Below are 17487 nucleotides of genomic sequence, written 5' to 3' on the forward strand. Positions count from 1 at the left end.
ATAGTCAGAGGCCTTTTCCCAGGGCTGAAATGGTTGCCACAAGAGGATACAGGTTTAAGGTCCTGGGGAGTAGGTACAGAGGAGATGTCAGGGGTAAGTTTTTTATGCAGAGAGTGGTGAGTGGAATGGGCTGCCGGCAATGGTGGTGGAGGCGGATACGATAGGGTCTTTTAAGAGACTTTTGAATAGGTACATGGAGCTTAGAAAAATAGAGGGCTATGGGTAACCCTATTAATTTCTAAGGTAGGGTCATGTTCTGCACAACTTTGTGGGCCAAAGGGCCTGTATTGTGCTGTAGGTTTTCTATGTTTCTATGTGAAAGATAAAGCTAATCTTAAGAAAAATCCTTAAACTATTGATTCATTTTAAACCATGAGCTTGTACCAAACTGCAGAAACACACTGAAGCCACTGAGCCATCTAAAGTCCAAGGAGTTGATGTGCATACTGTTCCTGATGAAATCCATAAGGGAACTAAGTGAGAAAAGCCTAGGGAGGGCGAAGAAGGACAGATATTTCTGAAACTGAAGGTGTTTGCCTCTACTAATTTACCAAACAGCATCCTCAGAATACAAGATATGCATTGATTAAGTGATATAGGGATCATTGAGTGAGTTCTTACAAGGCAAGATGTTAATCTTGCAGAGCAGACTCAATGGGCCAAATGGCCTACTTCTGCTCCTATATCTTATGGTCTTAATAATTGTGTTTCTTCCAGGCACTGAATCTGAAATATTGTCTTCCTTCCCACACCCTCCTGCTTCAAAGAAAGCTTCAATTAGCCAGATCAATGAGAGGCCATCTCCTTCCAAGATCCAAAGATCCAGGCCCATTAAAGGTCCTTATACAGGTAAATGACTACAAGTTTTAACTCGGCTGGATTAAGTAATAAAGAGCCCAGATAAAGTGTATAGGAATTTCATATTCCTGTGACTGAGCAGTCAAACAGGCAGTAACATTAGAATGTGATGAGGAGTCATTTTCTCACCCAGAGCTGGTGCGGAGACAGAACCCCTCGTGTGAAACATGCTTGGCATGTGGATGAAGAACTGTTACCTGCTGGTTTACATTCCCAATGCTGGAAGTAAGATTAGGCTGGGAAATTTCTGAACTGCCCTCAATCCTTATGTAAATGGTCCACATTTCTATCAATCTAGTTTTGTTGGAACAAAGGAATGAATGAAATTATTTCAGTCAGTAGAAACATAACAAAAAGCATTGTTTACAATGATTTCATAGGACAAAATTACAACAAAAAAACATTCTTTAAAATAGACCGAAAGGGAGTAGGCTGAAGCTACGGGTTATTACGCCCACCCCTCTTACCTATACAACAACAGATTTGGCGTCAATCATCACATCAAAACAAAAATTTCATAATCTTTTAACACAAAATCCAATTTCAAATATCATTTATTTACATTACTCCCATTCATTTTAAATCATGTATTTTATATTTGCTCATTAAGTAATTTTTAAATAATTTTTTTAACTTGTTTAGTGTGGTGCATGTTTTTAAATTCTCACAACAACTGTTCCATAGATTCACCCCCTGACTGAAATACAATGAATTTTTTACATTTGTTCTTATCCTTTGTTTTTGAAATGTACATGTTCCTCTCAAATCATGTTGACTTTCTCTCATTTTAAACAATCTTTGGATACTTTGTGGTAACTGTCCATTTTTTACTACATACATAATTTGTATTATTTTAAAATCTACAAAATCTCTGAATTTTAAAGTGTTTAGTTGAATAAATAGTGGATTGGTTGGCACATAACAATTTCTCCTATTTACAATTTGTATAACTTTCTTTTGGAGTACAAAAATTGAGTTTTTATTTGTTTTGTATGTATTTCCCCAAAACTCTACACAGCAAGTCATGTATGGGAATATAAATGAACAGTGTAATGTATACAAAGGTTCCTTATTTAAGAAGTCTTGCACTTTGTATAGTATTGCAATAGATTTTGACATTTTTGCTTTGACATAATTTATTTGTGGTTTCCAGCTTAATTTACTATCTATTACCACTCCTAAAAATTTTGTTTCAGGTACCTTATCAATTTCAACATCATTTATTCTAAGTTTACTCTATGAGTTTGGTACACAGTTTCTGAATATTATGAACTTAGTTTTACTTAGATTCAGTGATAGTTTATCAGAATCAAACAATTTCTTTACCATTTCTAGTTCTTTCTCCGCTGTATCCAAAAGTTGTTTCAGATACTCCCCACTACAAAATATAGTTGTCTCATCAGCAAATAATATACATTTTAATGTCTGAGAGACCATACGTATATCATTCATATACAAAATGAACAGCAATGGACCAAGCACTGAACCTTGTGGAACCCCACAAGTTACCCTCAAAAGTTTTGAATTCGAGTTATTTATATGTACATACTAATACCTGTCTTCCAAATAACTACTTAATCAGTCATGTGCCACCCCTCTAATACCATATGTTCTAACTTTGTTAGTAATAGTTTATGGTCAATGCTATCAAATGCTTTTTTTAGATCAAGGAATGTTCCCATTGTGTATTCATTTCTTTGAATGATATTTCTTCTACAAAATCTATTAATGTTATTGTAGTGGTTCTGTTTTTTTCTGAAACCATATTGCTGTTCACTGAGTATATTATGTTTTGTTATAAAATCATTTAACCTTCTCACAAATATTCTTCCAATATTTTGGAAAACTGCAAGAGCAAAGAAACTGGTCTACAATTTGAAAATACACATTTATCTCCAGCTTCATATATTGGAATAACCTTGGCTATTTTCACTTTATTGGGAAATTTTCCAGCAATCAAAGACTGATTACAGATATGAGTCAGTGGTTTCACAACAAAAATAATGTTTTTAATTAAATACATACCATTCCAATCTGTTAATTTCTTACTCTTTGATTTATATACTATATCAATTATTTCTTTTTCCTCAGTTGCTCTAATATACATAGTATAAGTGTTTATGTTGATAATATTACTATTAAGTCCATCTTTATTGCTGGGTTCAGTAATTGATTTAGCTAATTTAGTTCCCACATTAACAAAGAAATCATTAAACCTATCTGCAACCAAATTAGTATTACCATATCATTGTTTAAATTAAAGTAATATGGGTAAATTGTTTTTCTTTTAACCTTTTTAATAAGTTCATCTAAAACTCTCTGATTATTTTTAATATTATTTCTATTATTCTCCAATAATTTACTATAATAACTCCTTTTATTAGATCTCATAATACTTGTTAACCTAACTTTATATATCTTGTATTTAATTTCAGCTTCCTTTGTTCTATGTTTTAAGAATTTCTTATATAATACATTTTTCTTTTTACTAACATTTTGTATTCCCTTTGTTAAACAAGGTTTATCAGTATACTTCCCTTTGTCAACTTTCTTAACTGATGGGCAATGTTTATCATTCTAATTAGTTATTACAGAAACAAATGCTTCCTAGGCCTCATCTACATCATCTACCTAATCTGTATTCCAATCTTTTTAATTAACTCTTCCTTAAGAGATTTAATAGTACCTTCTGTTATGTGTTGAATTAATCTACTAGTTTTAATTTCATTCTTAATCATGATGCAGCTCTCAAAAGCTACAAAAACAGGCAGGTGATCGCTAACATCATTTATGTTGGAGATTAATGAGTAAATCTTACCAAGGGGTTTATGTAATTAAATGCATCCTACCAATAGTAGAAGAGAGTGCAGGCTTCATTGATTCTGCCCTTGTTCTGCTTTGCCTGGTGAGAACAGAGACCCTCACTTCGTTCAGTGCCAAGGGCTGGTTCCCACTGTTCCACAAGTAACAGCCAGGATCTGGACGAGATGAAAAGATCCATCATCAAACTGCCTTTGCACGCACTTATCGATCCGAAGGACAATAATTGCTGCTAACGTGGTATTCACTCTGCAGTCTTGGTGGGGTGACATGTTTCAAGTTCTCTCCCTGCTCTATTCTTACTCAACTATTCTACTCTCACCAGTATAGGACAGACTGGTTCCTGCGTCAATACTGATCACAATTTTAGGACATTAGGCTGTATGTCTTTACCAGGCAGGAGCTTGTCTAAGGCAACAACAGTCAGATGCTCCAAGTTAGGTAAAGTTAGGAAATTGGGGAGTGTTCCTTCAGGTTTCACAGGGAGAGATGTGGCCTTTCCTGCCTCGGATTCTACCATAGGACCATAAGAGCAGAATTAGGTAGACCATTTGGTCCATCGAGTCTGCTCTGCTTTTCAATCATGGCAGATCCTTTTTTTCCCCTCCTCATCCCCACTACCCGGCTTTCTCCCCGTAACCTTTGATGCCGTGTCCAATCAAGAACTTATCAAGCTCTGCCTTAAATACACCCAGTGATCTGGCCTCCACAATTCACCACCCTCTAGCCAAAGAAATCTCTCTGCATTTGATAAGGGTCAGAGCCGTCTCTATTTCCTGAGGAGATTGAGGTCCTTTAACATCTGCCAGACGATGCTGAGGGTGTTCTATGAGACTGTGATGGCCAGTGCTATCATGTTTGCTGTTGTGTGCTGGGGCAGCAGGCTGAGGGTAGCAGACACCAACAGAATCGACAAACTCATTCGTAAGGCCAGTGATGTTGTGAGGGTGGAACTGGACTCTCTGACGGTGGTGTCTGAAAAGAGGATGCTGTCCAAGTTGCATGCCATCTTGGACAATGTCTTCCATCCACTCCATGATGTACTGGTTAGGCACAGGAGTACATTCAGCCAGAGACTCATTCCACCGAGATGTAACACTTCATAGGAAGTCATTCCTGCCTGTGGCCAGCAAACTTTACAGCTCCTCCCTCGGAGTGTCAGACACCCTGAGCCAATAGGCTGGTCCTGGACTTATTTTTCCACTTGGCATAATTTACTTATTATCATTTAATTATTTCTGGTTTCATTTTGCTATATTTCTACTCTATTCTTGGTTGGTGCGACTGTAACGAAACCCAATTTCCCTCGGGATCAATAAAGTATGTCTGTCTGTCTGTACCCCATGCAAGGCTTATTGAGAAAGTAAGGAGGCATGGGATCTAAGGGGACGTTTCTTTGTGGATCCAGAACTGGCTTGCCCACAGAAGGCAAAGAGTGGTTGTAGATGGGTCATATTCTGCATGGAGATCAGTGACCAGTGGTCTGCCTCAGGGATCTGTTCTGGGACCCTTGATTTTTATAAATGACCTGGATGAGGAAGTGGAGGGATGGGTTAGCAAGTTTGCTGATGACACAAAGGTTGGAGGTGTTGTAGATAGTGTGGAGGGCTGTAGGAAGTTACAGCGAGACATTGATAGAATGCAAAACTGGGCTGAGAAGTGGTAGATGGAGTTCAACCCAGATAAGTGTGAGGTGGTTCATTTTGGTAGGTCAGATATGATGGCAGAATATAGTATTAATGGTAAGACTCTTGGCAGTGTGGAGGATCAGAGGGATCTTGGGGTCCGAGTCCATAGGATGCTCAAAGCAGCTGTGCAGGTTGACTCTGTGGTTAAGAAGGTGTACAGTATATTGGCCTTCACCAATCATGGAGTTAAATTTAGGAGCTGAGAGGTAATGTTGAAGCTATATAGGACCCTGATCAGACCCCACCTGGAGTACTGTGCTCAGTTCTGGTCGCCTCACTACAGGAAGGATGTGGAAGCCATAGAAAGGGTGCAGAGGAGACTTACAAGGATGTTGCTTGGATTGGGGAGCATGCCTTGTGAAAACAGGTGATCTCGGCTTTTTCTTCTTAGAGCGACGGAGGGTGAGGGGTGACCTGATAGAGGTGTATAAGATGATGAGAGGTATTGATCGTATGGATAGTCAGAGGCTTTTCCCCAGGACTGAAATGGCTGCCACAAGAGGACACAGGTTTAAGGTGCTGGGGAGTAGGTAAAGAGGAGATGTCAGGGGTAATTTTTAACTCAGAGAGTGGTGAGTGCGTGGAATGGGCTGCCGGAAATGGTGATGGAGGCGGATACAATAGGGTCTTTTAAGAGACTTTTGGATAGGTACATGGAGCTTAGAAAAATAGAGGGCTATGGGTAAGCCTAGTAATTTCTAAGGTAGGGACATGTTCAGCACAAGTTTGTGGGGCGAAGGGCCTGTATTGTGCTGTAGGTGTTCTATGTTTCTATCTCTGCTTTAAGGGAATGCCCCTCTATCCTGAGGCTGTGCCCTCTTGTCCTAGTCTCCCCCACCATGGGAAATATCCTTTCCGTAACTACTCTGTCTAGGCCTTTCAACATTTAGAAGGTCTCATTGAGATCCTCCCCTCATCCTTCTAAATTCCAGTGAGTGCAGACTCAGAGCCATCAGACGTTCCTCGTGTGATAACCATTTCATTCCCGGAATCATCCTTGTGAGCCTCCTCTGAACCCTCTCCAATGCCAGCACATCTTTTCTTAGATGAAGAGGCCGAAACTGTTCACAATTCTCAAGCTGAGGCTTCACCAGTGCCTTATAAAACCTCTACATCACATCCCTGCTCTTGTTTTCTGGACCTCTTGAAATGAATGCTAACATGGCATTTGCCTTCCTCACCACTGACTCTACCTGCAAGTTAACATTTAGGATGTTCTGCACAAGGACTCACAAGTCCCTTTGCATCACAGATTACTGGATTTTCTTCCCATTTAGAAAATAGTCTGCACATTTATTTCTTCTGCCAAAGAAGTGCATGACCATGCATTTTCCAACGTTGTATTTCGTTTGCCACTTTCTTGCCCATTCTCCTAATCTGTCTCTCTGCAGCCTACCTGTTTCCTCAACACTACCTGACTTCCACCAATCAGAATGTCGTGTTGATAGTTGATAGTGTCCTTGAAGCCAAAACACAGGCATGTGAACAGGTTATCTGGAATGAGTAAAGGTTGATCAGTGGAAATATTTTTCTTCCAGGCACAGATTACAGTTTCTTTGTACCACAGGACCACAGACTGGAATGTGGAAATCTACATTGCCCCTCATGTAGCGTACCAGAGGTGGTCGGTGAGTTTGATTTTCAAGCATGTTGCTCACTTTCATTTCTGAGGATGTCCACTAAAACATAAGGCATTGAAGAAAGCCTCACTGAAGATGAAGCCAAGAGGCTTTGCATGATGGGAGGTGTCTGGCATTTACAGAAATAAGGAAGGGGAAGAGAGAGGAGAAATAACTCCACTTCTTTGTTCCTTCCTTCTGTGCCTCAACCCCTGTACCTACATTTCCTGTTACCTGTTTCTCCACTTCACCCAGTGCCCTGCAGAATTGGACCATCAGGACCGAATGAGGTAAAATAAGAATATGAAGATGTTTCAGTCAGAAGTGGACTCATGGGAAAGTGTTAATTTATTATTGAGCATTTTTGTCATATTGACTACCCAGGTAGTGAGGCTTTGTGTGATCTCTGGCAGATGGCCCATTAAGGACGGCAGCCCCCCTCACCAGCAGCCCTAGAAGCAACCGTTTACCTGTCTATAAAGGATTGGGAATGTACAATGACCATGGATCTGATGGGAAACCAAAACATTGTGAGTAGATTCCAGATCCTGACAACATTGGTTAAGTGTCTGTTTTGGAACAGGGCTTTGGTGCACATTAAAAGTTAGAACCATAGAACACTACAGCACAAAATCAGGCCATTCGGCCCTTCTAGTCTGTACTGAAGCTTTATTCCGCTAGTCCCATTGACCTGCACCCAGTCCATAACCCTCCAGACCTCTCCCATTCATGTATCTATCCAATTTATTCTTAAAACTTAAGAGTGAGCCCACATTTTCCATGTCAGATGGCAGCTCGTTCCTCACTCCCACCACTCTCTGAGTGAAGAATTTCCCCCTTCTGTTCCCCCTAAACCTTTCCCCTTTCACCCTAAAGCCATGCCCTCTCGTATTTATCTCTCCTAACCTAAGTGGAAAGAGCCTACTCACATTTACTCTGTCTATACCCCTCATAATTTTGTAAACCTCTATCAAATCCCCCTCATTCTTCTACACTCCAAGGAGTAAAGTCCTAACCTGTTCAATCTTTCCCTGTAACTCAATTCCTGAAGACCCGGCAACATCCTAGTAAATCTTCTCTGCACTCTTTCAATCCCCTCCTATAATTAGGTGACCAGAACTGCACGCATGTTCTCCTTCTCTGAATTATAGATCAAATACCACACATTCTCAACTGAGAAATCAAAACAGCATTGAATTTATTATATTTTAATATATATAATAATATAATATATAAAATAAAATGTATTTATTATATTTTATTATATTCTGAACATTATCAGCATTACTCTTATTCTTATTTGAGTTTAATTTATCAGACAGAACCAAGTATTGTTTTCTCAGCACTGTCCATGGACTGAGTTTAAAGTCCAAAAATACTAGCCTTGCCAACCACCTGCATATCTGCAAAACTTAGTACAACTTTTAAAATACTATGTTGGTTCCTTATATGGGTAATTGGATCTTTACATCTCTACTGTCCAATTGCCCCCCCACAGATGCTGCCCGACCTGCTGAGTTCCTCCCGCGTTTGCTTTCTGCTCCAGGTTCCAGCATCTGTTACCTCTTGTGTCTCCACAAAATGAACTCTTAATCTCCCAATCTACCTCATCACAGCCTTTGCCTTTGCACCTTAATGTCTCTCTGAACTGTACTTTCTGTAGCACTTCATTCTGTTATCCTTTTTACTTCATCACTATGAAATGATCTGTCTGCACAGCAATCAAGCACAAGCTATTCATTCTACCTTCATGCATGTGACATAATAAAACTAATTCCAACACCTATGTCTGAAATTAACTGTGTTTGTCAGCTTGGCATTTGTTAAACTGAATTCAGACAGCTTGTTATATTCTAAGATGTAGATTTAGAGAAGAGCACCCAAGCCGGGGGATTGTGTCTGGCTAATCTGTGCTGACCTGAGCTGTCATCAGTTCACCCTGTATTAAACATTTAAAGAAGCTGATGAAGGCAAGGCAGTGAGCATTATCTACATCGCTTTTAGCAAGATCGCGCAAGGGAGGCCGGTCAAGAAGGTTCGGTCGCTCGGCATTCAGGACGAGGTAGTAAACTGGATTAGGTGCTGGCTTTGTGGGAGAAGCCAGAGGGTGGTAGTAGATGGTTGCCTCTCTGACCGGAGGCCTGTAACTAGTGGAATGCCGCAGGGATCGGTGCTGGGCCCAATGTTGTTTGCCATCTGTATCAAAGATCTAGATGATAACGTGGTTAACTGGATCAGCAGATTTGCGGATGACACCAAGTTTGGAGGTACGGGCCACAGTGAGGAAGGTCACCATGGCTGGCAGTGTGATCTGGATCAGCTGGGAAAATGAGCTGAAAAAATGGCAGCTGGAATTTAATGCGGATAAACGTGAGGTGCTGCACTTGGTAGGACCAAGCAGGGTAGGTCTAACACAGTGAGTGATATGGCACTGAGATATACAGTAGAACAAATAGATCCATAATTCATAGAAAGTGGTGTCCCAGGTAAATAGGGTTGAGAAAAAAGCTTTTGGCCTATTGGCCTTCAAAAATCAATGTACTGAGTACCAGAGATGGGATGTTATGTTAAAGTTGTTTAAAGCATTGGTGGAGCCTAATTTGGAGTCTTGCATGCAGTTTTGGTCACCTACTGTACCTACAGGAAAAATGTAAGTAAGGTTACAAGGATGTTGCTGGGTCTGGAGGCCCTGAGTTATAAGGAAAGATCGAATAGGTTCAGACTTTATTCCTTGGAACACAGAAGATTGAGAAGCGCTTTGATAGGGGTATACAAAATTATGAGGGATATAGATAGGGTAAATGCAAGCAGGTTTTTTCCACTGAGGTTGGGTCGGACTACAACCAGAGGTCATGGGTTAAGGGTGAAAGGTGAGAAGTTTAAGGAGAACATGAAGGGAAACTTCTTCACTCAGAGGGTTGTGAAAGTATGGAATGAGCTGCCAGCACAAGTGGTCCATGCAAGCTTGATTTTAATGTTTAAGAGAAGTTTAGATAGGTATAAAGATGGCGGGGAGATGGAGGGCTATGGACCGGGTGCAGGTAGATGGCAGTTTAAATGGTCTGGCATGGACTAGATGGGCCAAAGGGCCTGTTTATGGCCATGCTTTTCTATGACTCTGTCACTTCTAACAGTGTCCAAGCCAGGAGGACTTGTTTGCCCAATCTGTGGTGATCTGAGCCGCGATATGTTCATCTTCTGTTTTTTAAATTATGAAAGGATGAATCTTTAAATTGTTAAATCACAAAATCAAATCCTTCCCCTGGCCTCTCTACACTTACAATATCTCTTAAATGAAGAAGAGCATCTTATCAGCAGGTGGTTGTTACTGTCTGATTGGAACAAACTGAGGAATTTTATGCCGTAAACAAGAAATGGCATACATTTTGTTCTGCATCTAACAGGTAACATATTCAGTAATATTTTATAAATGACCATTTTTTGGTAATGCCTATACCACAGTTATCCGATTTTGAAAACAAAAGCCCCTAAATATATGAGCGCGTGCAAAAGAGGCCCCTTCCCCTATCTGTGTGTCATGGCTCAGTAATGACTTCATGAATGATTACATCAATGCCATGGCGGATGGAGGACTGTGAACACCAGGTTTGATTAAAGGTTTTCCTGTGGATGGGAATCAGTTCTAGTTTCTTTCCTCAGTTTTTACTCTTGTGTTTATTGGCAGTTACTAAAGATGAGAGAAAATCCTCTGAGGGGCATAAAGGCCAGGGGCAGCAAACAATTCAAACAGTGGAGTCTCCTGTCGCCATTGGCTATGTTCCAGCACCATATTACTTGCCTGCTGCTTCACAAGTGTGGTGAGTATAATGCAGAGCAATTGCCTATAAACCCATCCTAACTTCGCCAAACTTCACAATGGAATACAGTGCAGCTCCTTCACTTCATTCTCCCTTTGGTTAGTGTAAAACTAAACCAAATCCTTTCCCTGGTTTTCCCATTCATTCTTACTAAAGCATCAAACACTATGGCACAGAACAGGCAGTCCATGATGTAGTGTCAAAGTACTTAAACCATTCCACCATCAATCTAACCCTTTCCTCTGACATGAAACACTACAGCACAGTACAGATTGCACCAAGCTACATAAGCCATTCCACCATCAATCTAACCCTTTCCTCTGACATGAAACACTACAGCACAGTACAGATTGCACAAAACTACATAAACCATTCCACTATCAATCTAACCCTTTCCTCTGATATAACCCTCCATTTTTTTTTTCATCCTGTACAAACCTCTAAATGGCCCCAGTGTATTTGCCTCTACCAGTGCCCCTGGTAGGGTGTTCATGCACCAAGCACTCTGTGTAAAACTCCTATCTCTGACATCCCCCCCCATACTTTCCTACAATCGCCTTAACCAGATGTCTCTGATATTGGCCATTGTCACCGAGGAAAACGGGACTGGCTGTCCATTCAATCTATTGCCTCTCACCACTTCTGTCATTAGGCAGCAACAAAGACTGTTTGACAGGATTCACCTTCCCCTCTTACACTCACCTTTACTGACCCCAACGAGACCCCAGTCACTGCACCCTATGTGTTCCTGTTGTGAGTGTGCAGGACTCCCGTGTTTTTCTGTGCTGGGCTTCCTACTGATGCAAATTTAATAAATGCTGTCACAGTGTTTGGATGTGTTATTAAGTCTGTTGTTCTGTTAGTTTCTCTGCCCCAGCTTGGACATACGTGCCTCCAACCCAGTCCCACATTTACTACCGTTTGGGACGTAAAGAACTGAGCTCAAGGCCAAACTCTGGAGCCAAATGGTCAAAAAGCCATCACGACCCATCGTCACCGCTCAGAGACAGCCCAGCTGCTAGCGATGAAGCATTCACGGTACGCAGTCTGTTCGCGTCACACTTACAATTACAGTAGTTGTTAATGAAATTTTAAAAGATTAGCTTTACTTATCACATGTACTTTGCAACGTACAGTGAAGTGCATCATTTGCGTCAAGTTGGAGCAGCCCAGATGTGTCGCCATGCTTCTGACACCAGCATAATACGCCCACGTCTCACGTCCCATACCTCTTCGGAATGTGGGAGGAAACCCACACTGTCATGGGAAGAACGTATAAACTCCTTATAGAGAGCAGTGAGAATAGAACCCTAATCAGCAACCATTCTGCTAACCGCCATGCTATTGTACCGCTTGATTCTAACCCTAACATTGGGAAGGCCAAGCGTTCCAGGAGTTTCCCTGCTTTCAAAGCTGTAATCAGCCAATGAAGTTAAGGCGGGTGAGAGGAGAGAGGCTGTTGAAGTTCTGCTGGGACCAGTGTTGGGAACAGGCTACTGAATCACATGAGAATGTGAGATCAACTGATCACATGACCATGAGACACAGGAGTCGAATTAGGCCATTTGGCCCATCGAGTCTGCTTCGCCATTCAATCATGGTTGATCCTTTTTTTTCCCTTCTCAGCCCCACTCCTGGCCTTCTTCCCGTAACCTTTGATGCAGAGGAGATTTACAAGGATGTTGCCTGCATTGGGGAGCATGCCTTATGAAAACAGGTTGAGTGAACTCGGCCTTTTTTCCTCGGAGCAACGGAGGATGAGAGGTGACCTGATAGAGGTGTATAAGATGATCAGAGGCATTGATCGTGTGAATAGTCAGAAGCTTTTTCCCAGGGCTGAAATGGCTAGCACAAGAGGGCACAGTATTAAGGTGCTCGGAAGTGGGTACAGAGGAGATGTCAAGGGTAAGTTTATTACACAGAGAGTGGTGAATGCATGGAATGGGCTGCTGGCAACGGTGGTGAAGGTGGATACGATAGGGTCTTTTAAGAGACTCCTGGACAGGTACATGGAGCTCAGGAAAATAGAGGGCTATAGGTAACCCTAAGTACTTTCTCAGGTAAGGACATGCTTGGCACAGCTTTGTGGACTGAAGGGCCTGTATTGAGCTGTAGGTTTTCTATGTTTCTATTTTGCTGTGGAAAAATTCTGCTGAGCTACCTCATTGGCTTGTGGTTCCTGGAAAGCCAAGGGCCGGGATGGAGGGGAGAGATTATGTGGAGACTAATGTGAAGCTACAAAGGAACAAGTAAAAGACAGGAGATGGAAAGAATGTGGAAGGAAAAGAGAGGAGAGATGTAGAAGGAATAAATGTTGGATGATTCATTAGTGGAGAGGATTGGTGAAGATGAGTCCACGGCCAGATCAGCTATGATCTTATTGAATAGCAGAGCAGGCTCGATGAGCCAGATGGCCTACTCCTGCTCCTATTTTGTATGTTCTTATGGAAGGGAAGAAGTAGAGAGATGTAGAAGGAATGACTGTGGAAGGGAGCAAGAGGGGAGACCCATAGCTCTGGGCAAGGGAGCATAGCACTGTGAAGCAGGGAAGAGCTAAAGTGAAGTGATGATTGATTGTGACACTGACACAGGCAGAGAAATCCTAAAGAAAAATTAACTCCCAGGCACCTTGTGTTAGGCTGCACACCAGGAGGGTTAGACACCCATTGTCAGTCTGCACACCTGGAGTTTTACACACCCAGTGTCAGTATGACACCAGGAGATTTACACACCCAGTGTCACAATGACACAAGCAGAATTAAACACCGGTGTGAGTCTGCACACCTGGCGATTTACAAACCCAGTGTCTGGAGTCTGTGCACCTAAATTCTACCTAAAATGTTTCTGGGGAAAGGATCCAAAGAGTTTCTGTTCAGAAAAATGGATAAAGCGCAACCTTTGATGTAAATTAATTGAAATCCTTGCTCATTGTCTCTCTGAAGGTGTTGGACCTCAATAGCTCCCTGGACCAGCTTATCAAGGCTGCAAAGAGCATGAAATGGACAACGCTGAAGATGGTGAAGTCACTCACAACTGATCTTTGTAAGGTCAAGACCAGCTGACAAAGCTCCCTCCTGAACACACTTTTGTTTCATTCGTCACGTTTCTTCTCATTGTTTAGCTGAAGGTCATCGCCAACACCATTTCTGATTTACCTCTTTAATTTTGGGATATCAGTCATAAACTCATCTCAGAAGCACTAGCCCCAAATCAAATGGGTGTGTCTGCCTGTAGTCATTGTTCAACGGGAAAAATTAATGACCATAAATCTGCCTTTGGACAGTGCAGTGGTTGTGAGCGATTCAGGCAGACAGTGTTAAACAGCATTGTGACTTCCAGTTCACAGTCAATGTGATGACGTGGTCCCCTGGGCTGAGTGAATCACCGGTCAGAGATGGGAAGCTTACACGTGGATCATGGGGACTCTGACAAGCAAGATTGCAATGTCTCCTCACACTGTGGGCTGTTATTCACCAACTTGCTGTCTCTTTTTCACCATGATTAGTCACCTAGCTTTTGTTAGCCTAGTCCTTCTTGTGCCATGAATTTCTTAGTTGAAATCCGTTATAAACAATTTCCTGTCTGAGGGCAAACCAAAGGAGAGCAAAGGTCACCCATGCTGTTCCAGATTGCCAAGATGCTTTACTTCAGTAACTGCAGTGTGCCTGCAATTACTCATTATCACACATTTGTATTGTGGATGGCAGCCATTCTCAAAGTGTGGTAAGTAACTGTGCGCAGTCAGACACAGAGGTCTCCAGTGTGACCCCGAGAGGGTTAACAGAGATTTAAAATTCTGTTATTGCCTAGTTCATGTTTTCAGATTGTTCAGACTTCTGCAGTTTTAAATAATAGAATTTGGAATATAGTATTTTTACCTCAAGTGCCATCTAAGTATATTGGATAGAATTGAGGTTGTTAGCTTTTTAAGAATCCTCGATAGGAAAGCAAATTTGCACTGAAACATTGATGTAGCTTGTATCCTGGCACTTGGACTATTATTAATTTATGGTGCCTCACACACTGTGACTTGTTACCCATGTTACACAACTCTGTTTAACAGCTTAGTTAGATATTAAACTCAGGGAACTGTAGCTTTCAAATTAACAAAGACTTGATTCCATCTAGTCCGACACCAAAGCAGATCATCTGCTTATAAAGATTAGGTTATTCTAGATACATGGTGAATTTTGTTCAAAACTCCATGCAAGTTGAGACCAAAGTACTATGCTGAGACTCAAAGTGGTCCACACAGACTGGGGAAGCTCTTAAAATGTCCTCAGTTGGTGCTAACTTTTCAGGGTCTTGGGATTGCTGATTTACTGGGACCAACAGTTTGCAGATGAAGGACCTCGGATCTGGATGGAACCAATCTCTCTTGAGTTGGATTTACTTATGACTTTTCTGCCTCAGCTGCAGGAAATCAGTGGAAATGCAGTCAACTTCTGACTTACATGCACTCAACTTCATATAACTTGACTAGACTCGGAAGTGGCATGACAATGGCATAAACAGTGCAAATTTGGACCACCTTCTGAGTTACTCTGTGCCAAGCTCAAGGAGGCTCCATTCCAGCCATTGTAGAATGTTACTCAGGATGCACAAAAAAACACACATAAACAGCAAAGTATCTTTGCTGTGACCGAACCCATCTGCAGAAATTTAAACAGGCAGTTGATTCCAACTGTTAGAAGTTTAGAGTTTTTGTGGCAAATAAATAGTTTATACATTGTCGGATTTTATGTTGACCTTTGAAGACCAGTTTCTAGGCTTGTGTATCTGGAGAGCAGTCACTGCACACATTTAAAATCAGTTGAATGCAAACTTCAGGTGTAAAGAGAACCAGTGATGTTCATCACATTGATTACTGAAGGCACTCAGTTAAACATGCTGTACAACTCTGTGGAGCCATACTTCATAAAGACTTCTTTGAGCTTTCCTCTAGGGTTTTCGGATCTGAACGTATTTTCCAAACTTCTTTTGCACAACTTCCTCGTCACTTCACAGAAATTTGGAAAGAAGAGATCAGCACATAAGAAGCATCTAAGAAACTAATGTGTTAGGTGGGAATATCTATAATCTGATAAACTTGTGCCTCCTGGGTAACATTCTACAATGGCTGGAATGGAGCCTGTTTGAGCTTGGCACAGTGTAACTCAGAAGATGGTCCAATTTTGCACTGTTTCCTCCCTGTGTATTGTGTAGCTGAAGCTCATTCACATTCTTCAGTGAGCTCAGCAGTTTAATGTTATGGATTTTAGATGTTCACATTGTATCAATAACTCATTAATGTCCATGATTATGGTTAGGGAATGTGATCATAATCTCACAGACTTTTTTAATGAATTCTATGCTTGGCTGAAATGACAGACTTGATTCAAGGTGTCAGAGACTGTATTGACATTTTTGTGATGTAAATTAGGGATATAATCTGCTGGCTTTTAAATGATCAACAAATGTAACTCTGGTACCTTTCTGTTGAACCAGCTGTTGGGAGTCAGCTTAATCCCTTCTTCTGTAAGTTGTACACAGAAAAAGTGAAAACTACCACTGAGCTGCACGGTGTGAACTAAGTATTATTATTCCATGTATTCCAGTTACAACAAACTGAGCAGAGAATTAATTCTTATATCCTACCACAGATAGCAATTGGGCCCACTTATTGATATGCATCACTTATTGTACGACAATTTCAGACATACAACAGCATTTAGAACTTAACAACCAAGAAAAGACCAGCTGATTTATTAATCTCAGCTCAACAAGGTGACTGCAGCATCTTTCCCAGAGTGTGTCTCAGCAGCAGTAAATTCCACAGCCCTCTGCAAAATTCATCTCCTGTCCACTCAGTCCAGAAGGTCACGCAAATCAAGCATGAACTATAAATCTACTTCATGCTTAGCTCAGGATTCAGTTTGGTTCCCTCCTGAAAGCAACAATTGCTGCATAAATCTGATGTATTCTCCACGTTTTCCCTGAATACTTGAACAATAAAGAGTGTTTCAATGAACCCCATATCTAATGGCAGGTAGTTTTGTACATTTTATAGACTCTTCTGTAGAGTGTTTAGTTTCTCAAAAGATGTTTTAGTTCCTTTGCTTTGAGTCCAGGCAGTGGTGTAAAAGGACAAATGTCAGTGATATTACTGATACTGAAAACCTTGCACTCTGATCAGTGCTGCTCTTCTCCCCATTAAATAACAATAACATCTTGCTCCACTGAATTTTATTTTCTCTCATGAGCTACGTTAGCACAAACTTGTTTCACCATAAAATGTCCGTTAACTGTTAAATCAAAAATGTATTATTTTTATGATGTAAACAAAAATAAATAATAATTAGTTTTGTATAAAGTGGTTTTACAAAACATTTATTATATTTTTTGTAATAAATGTGATGTGGTACAAGTTAGAAACCTAAGTTTTTACGAACAATATTTTTCTTTGGAATAAATTGATCTTCTGCAACTGGTGCTGATTATGGTTATTTTTTTATCAGAAATAGTTATTATTGCACTTTGCAGAATTATCCCTAAAAACAGAAAATACAGAAGATACATTTGGCAAACTTGAGGTTTATTGTGAACGTGAAGGAAATTTATTTTAATCGTTCACAACCACATTACTGGTTTGGGTGGTTGAAGAGGGTGAAAGAATCCAAGATTTAGACCCCAACAATGAAGCTC

The 17487-nt window shown here is 40.8% G+C and overlaps 1 protein-coding gene across 7 annotated transcripts in view; it reads left to right on the forward strand.

Annotated features, from left to right (window-relative positions):
• The window catches only part of akna (AT-hook transcription factor), a 127787-nt gene extending 110518 nt beyond the window's left edge, over positions 1 to 17269 (forward strand). For 5 of the 7 annotated variants that reach the window (XM_059994043.1, XM_059994042.1, XM_059994040.1 and 2 more), the window contains 6 exons: positions 718 to 849; positions 6905 to 6994; positions 7399 to 7515; positions 10671 to 10803; positions 11667 to 11841; positions 13746 to 17269. In XM_059994043.1, coding sequence (XP_059850026.1) covers positions 718 to 849; positions 6905 to 6994; positions 7399 to 7515; positions 10671 to 10803; positions 11667 to 11841; positions 13746 to 13865 — 767 coding nt within the window. In that variant the 3' untranslated portion in view covers positions 13866 to 17269. Of the gene's footprint in view, positions 1 to 717; positions 850 to 6904; positions 6995 to 7398; positions 7516 to 10670; positions 10804 to 11666; positions 11842 to 13745 lie in introns of those variants that run through there. The other 2 variants (XR_009516485.1, XM_059994047.1) reach the window with 2 other exon arrangements.
• The last annotated feature ends 218 nt before the right edge of the window (positions 17270 to 17487 follow it).

The sequence above is a fragment of the Hypanus sabinus genome, chromosome 18 (genome assembly GCF_030144855.1).
Source record: "Hypanus sabinus isolate sHypSab1 chromosome 18, sHypSab1.hap1, whole genome shotgun sequence".
Lineage (NCBI taxonomy): Eukaryota > Metazoa > Chordata > Chondrichthyes > Myliobatiformes > Dasyatidae > Hypanus > Hypanus sabinus.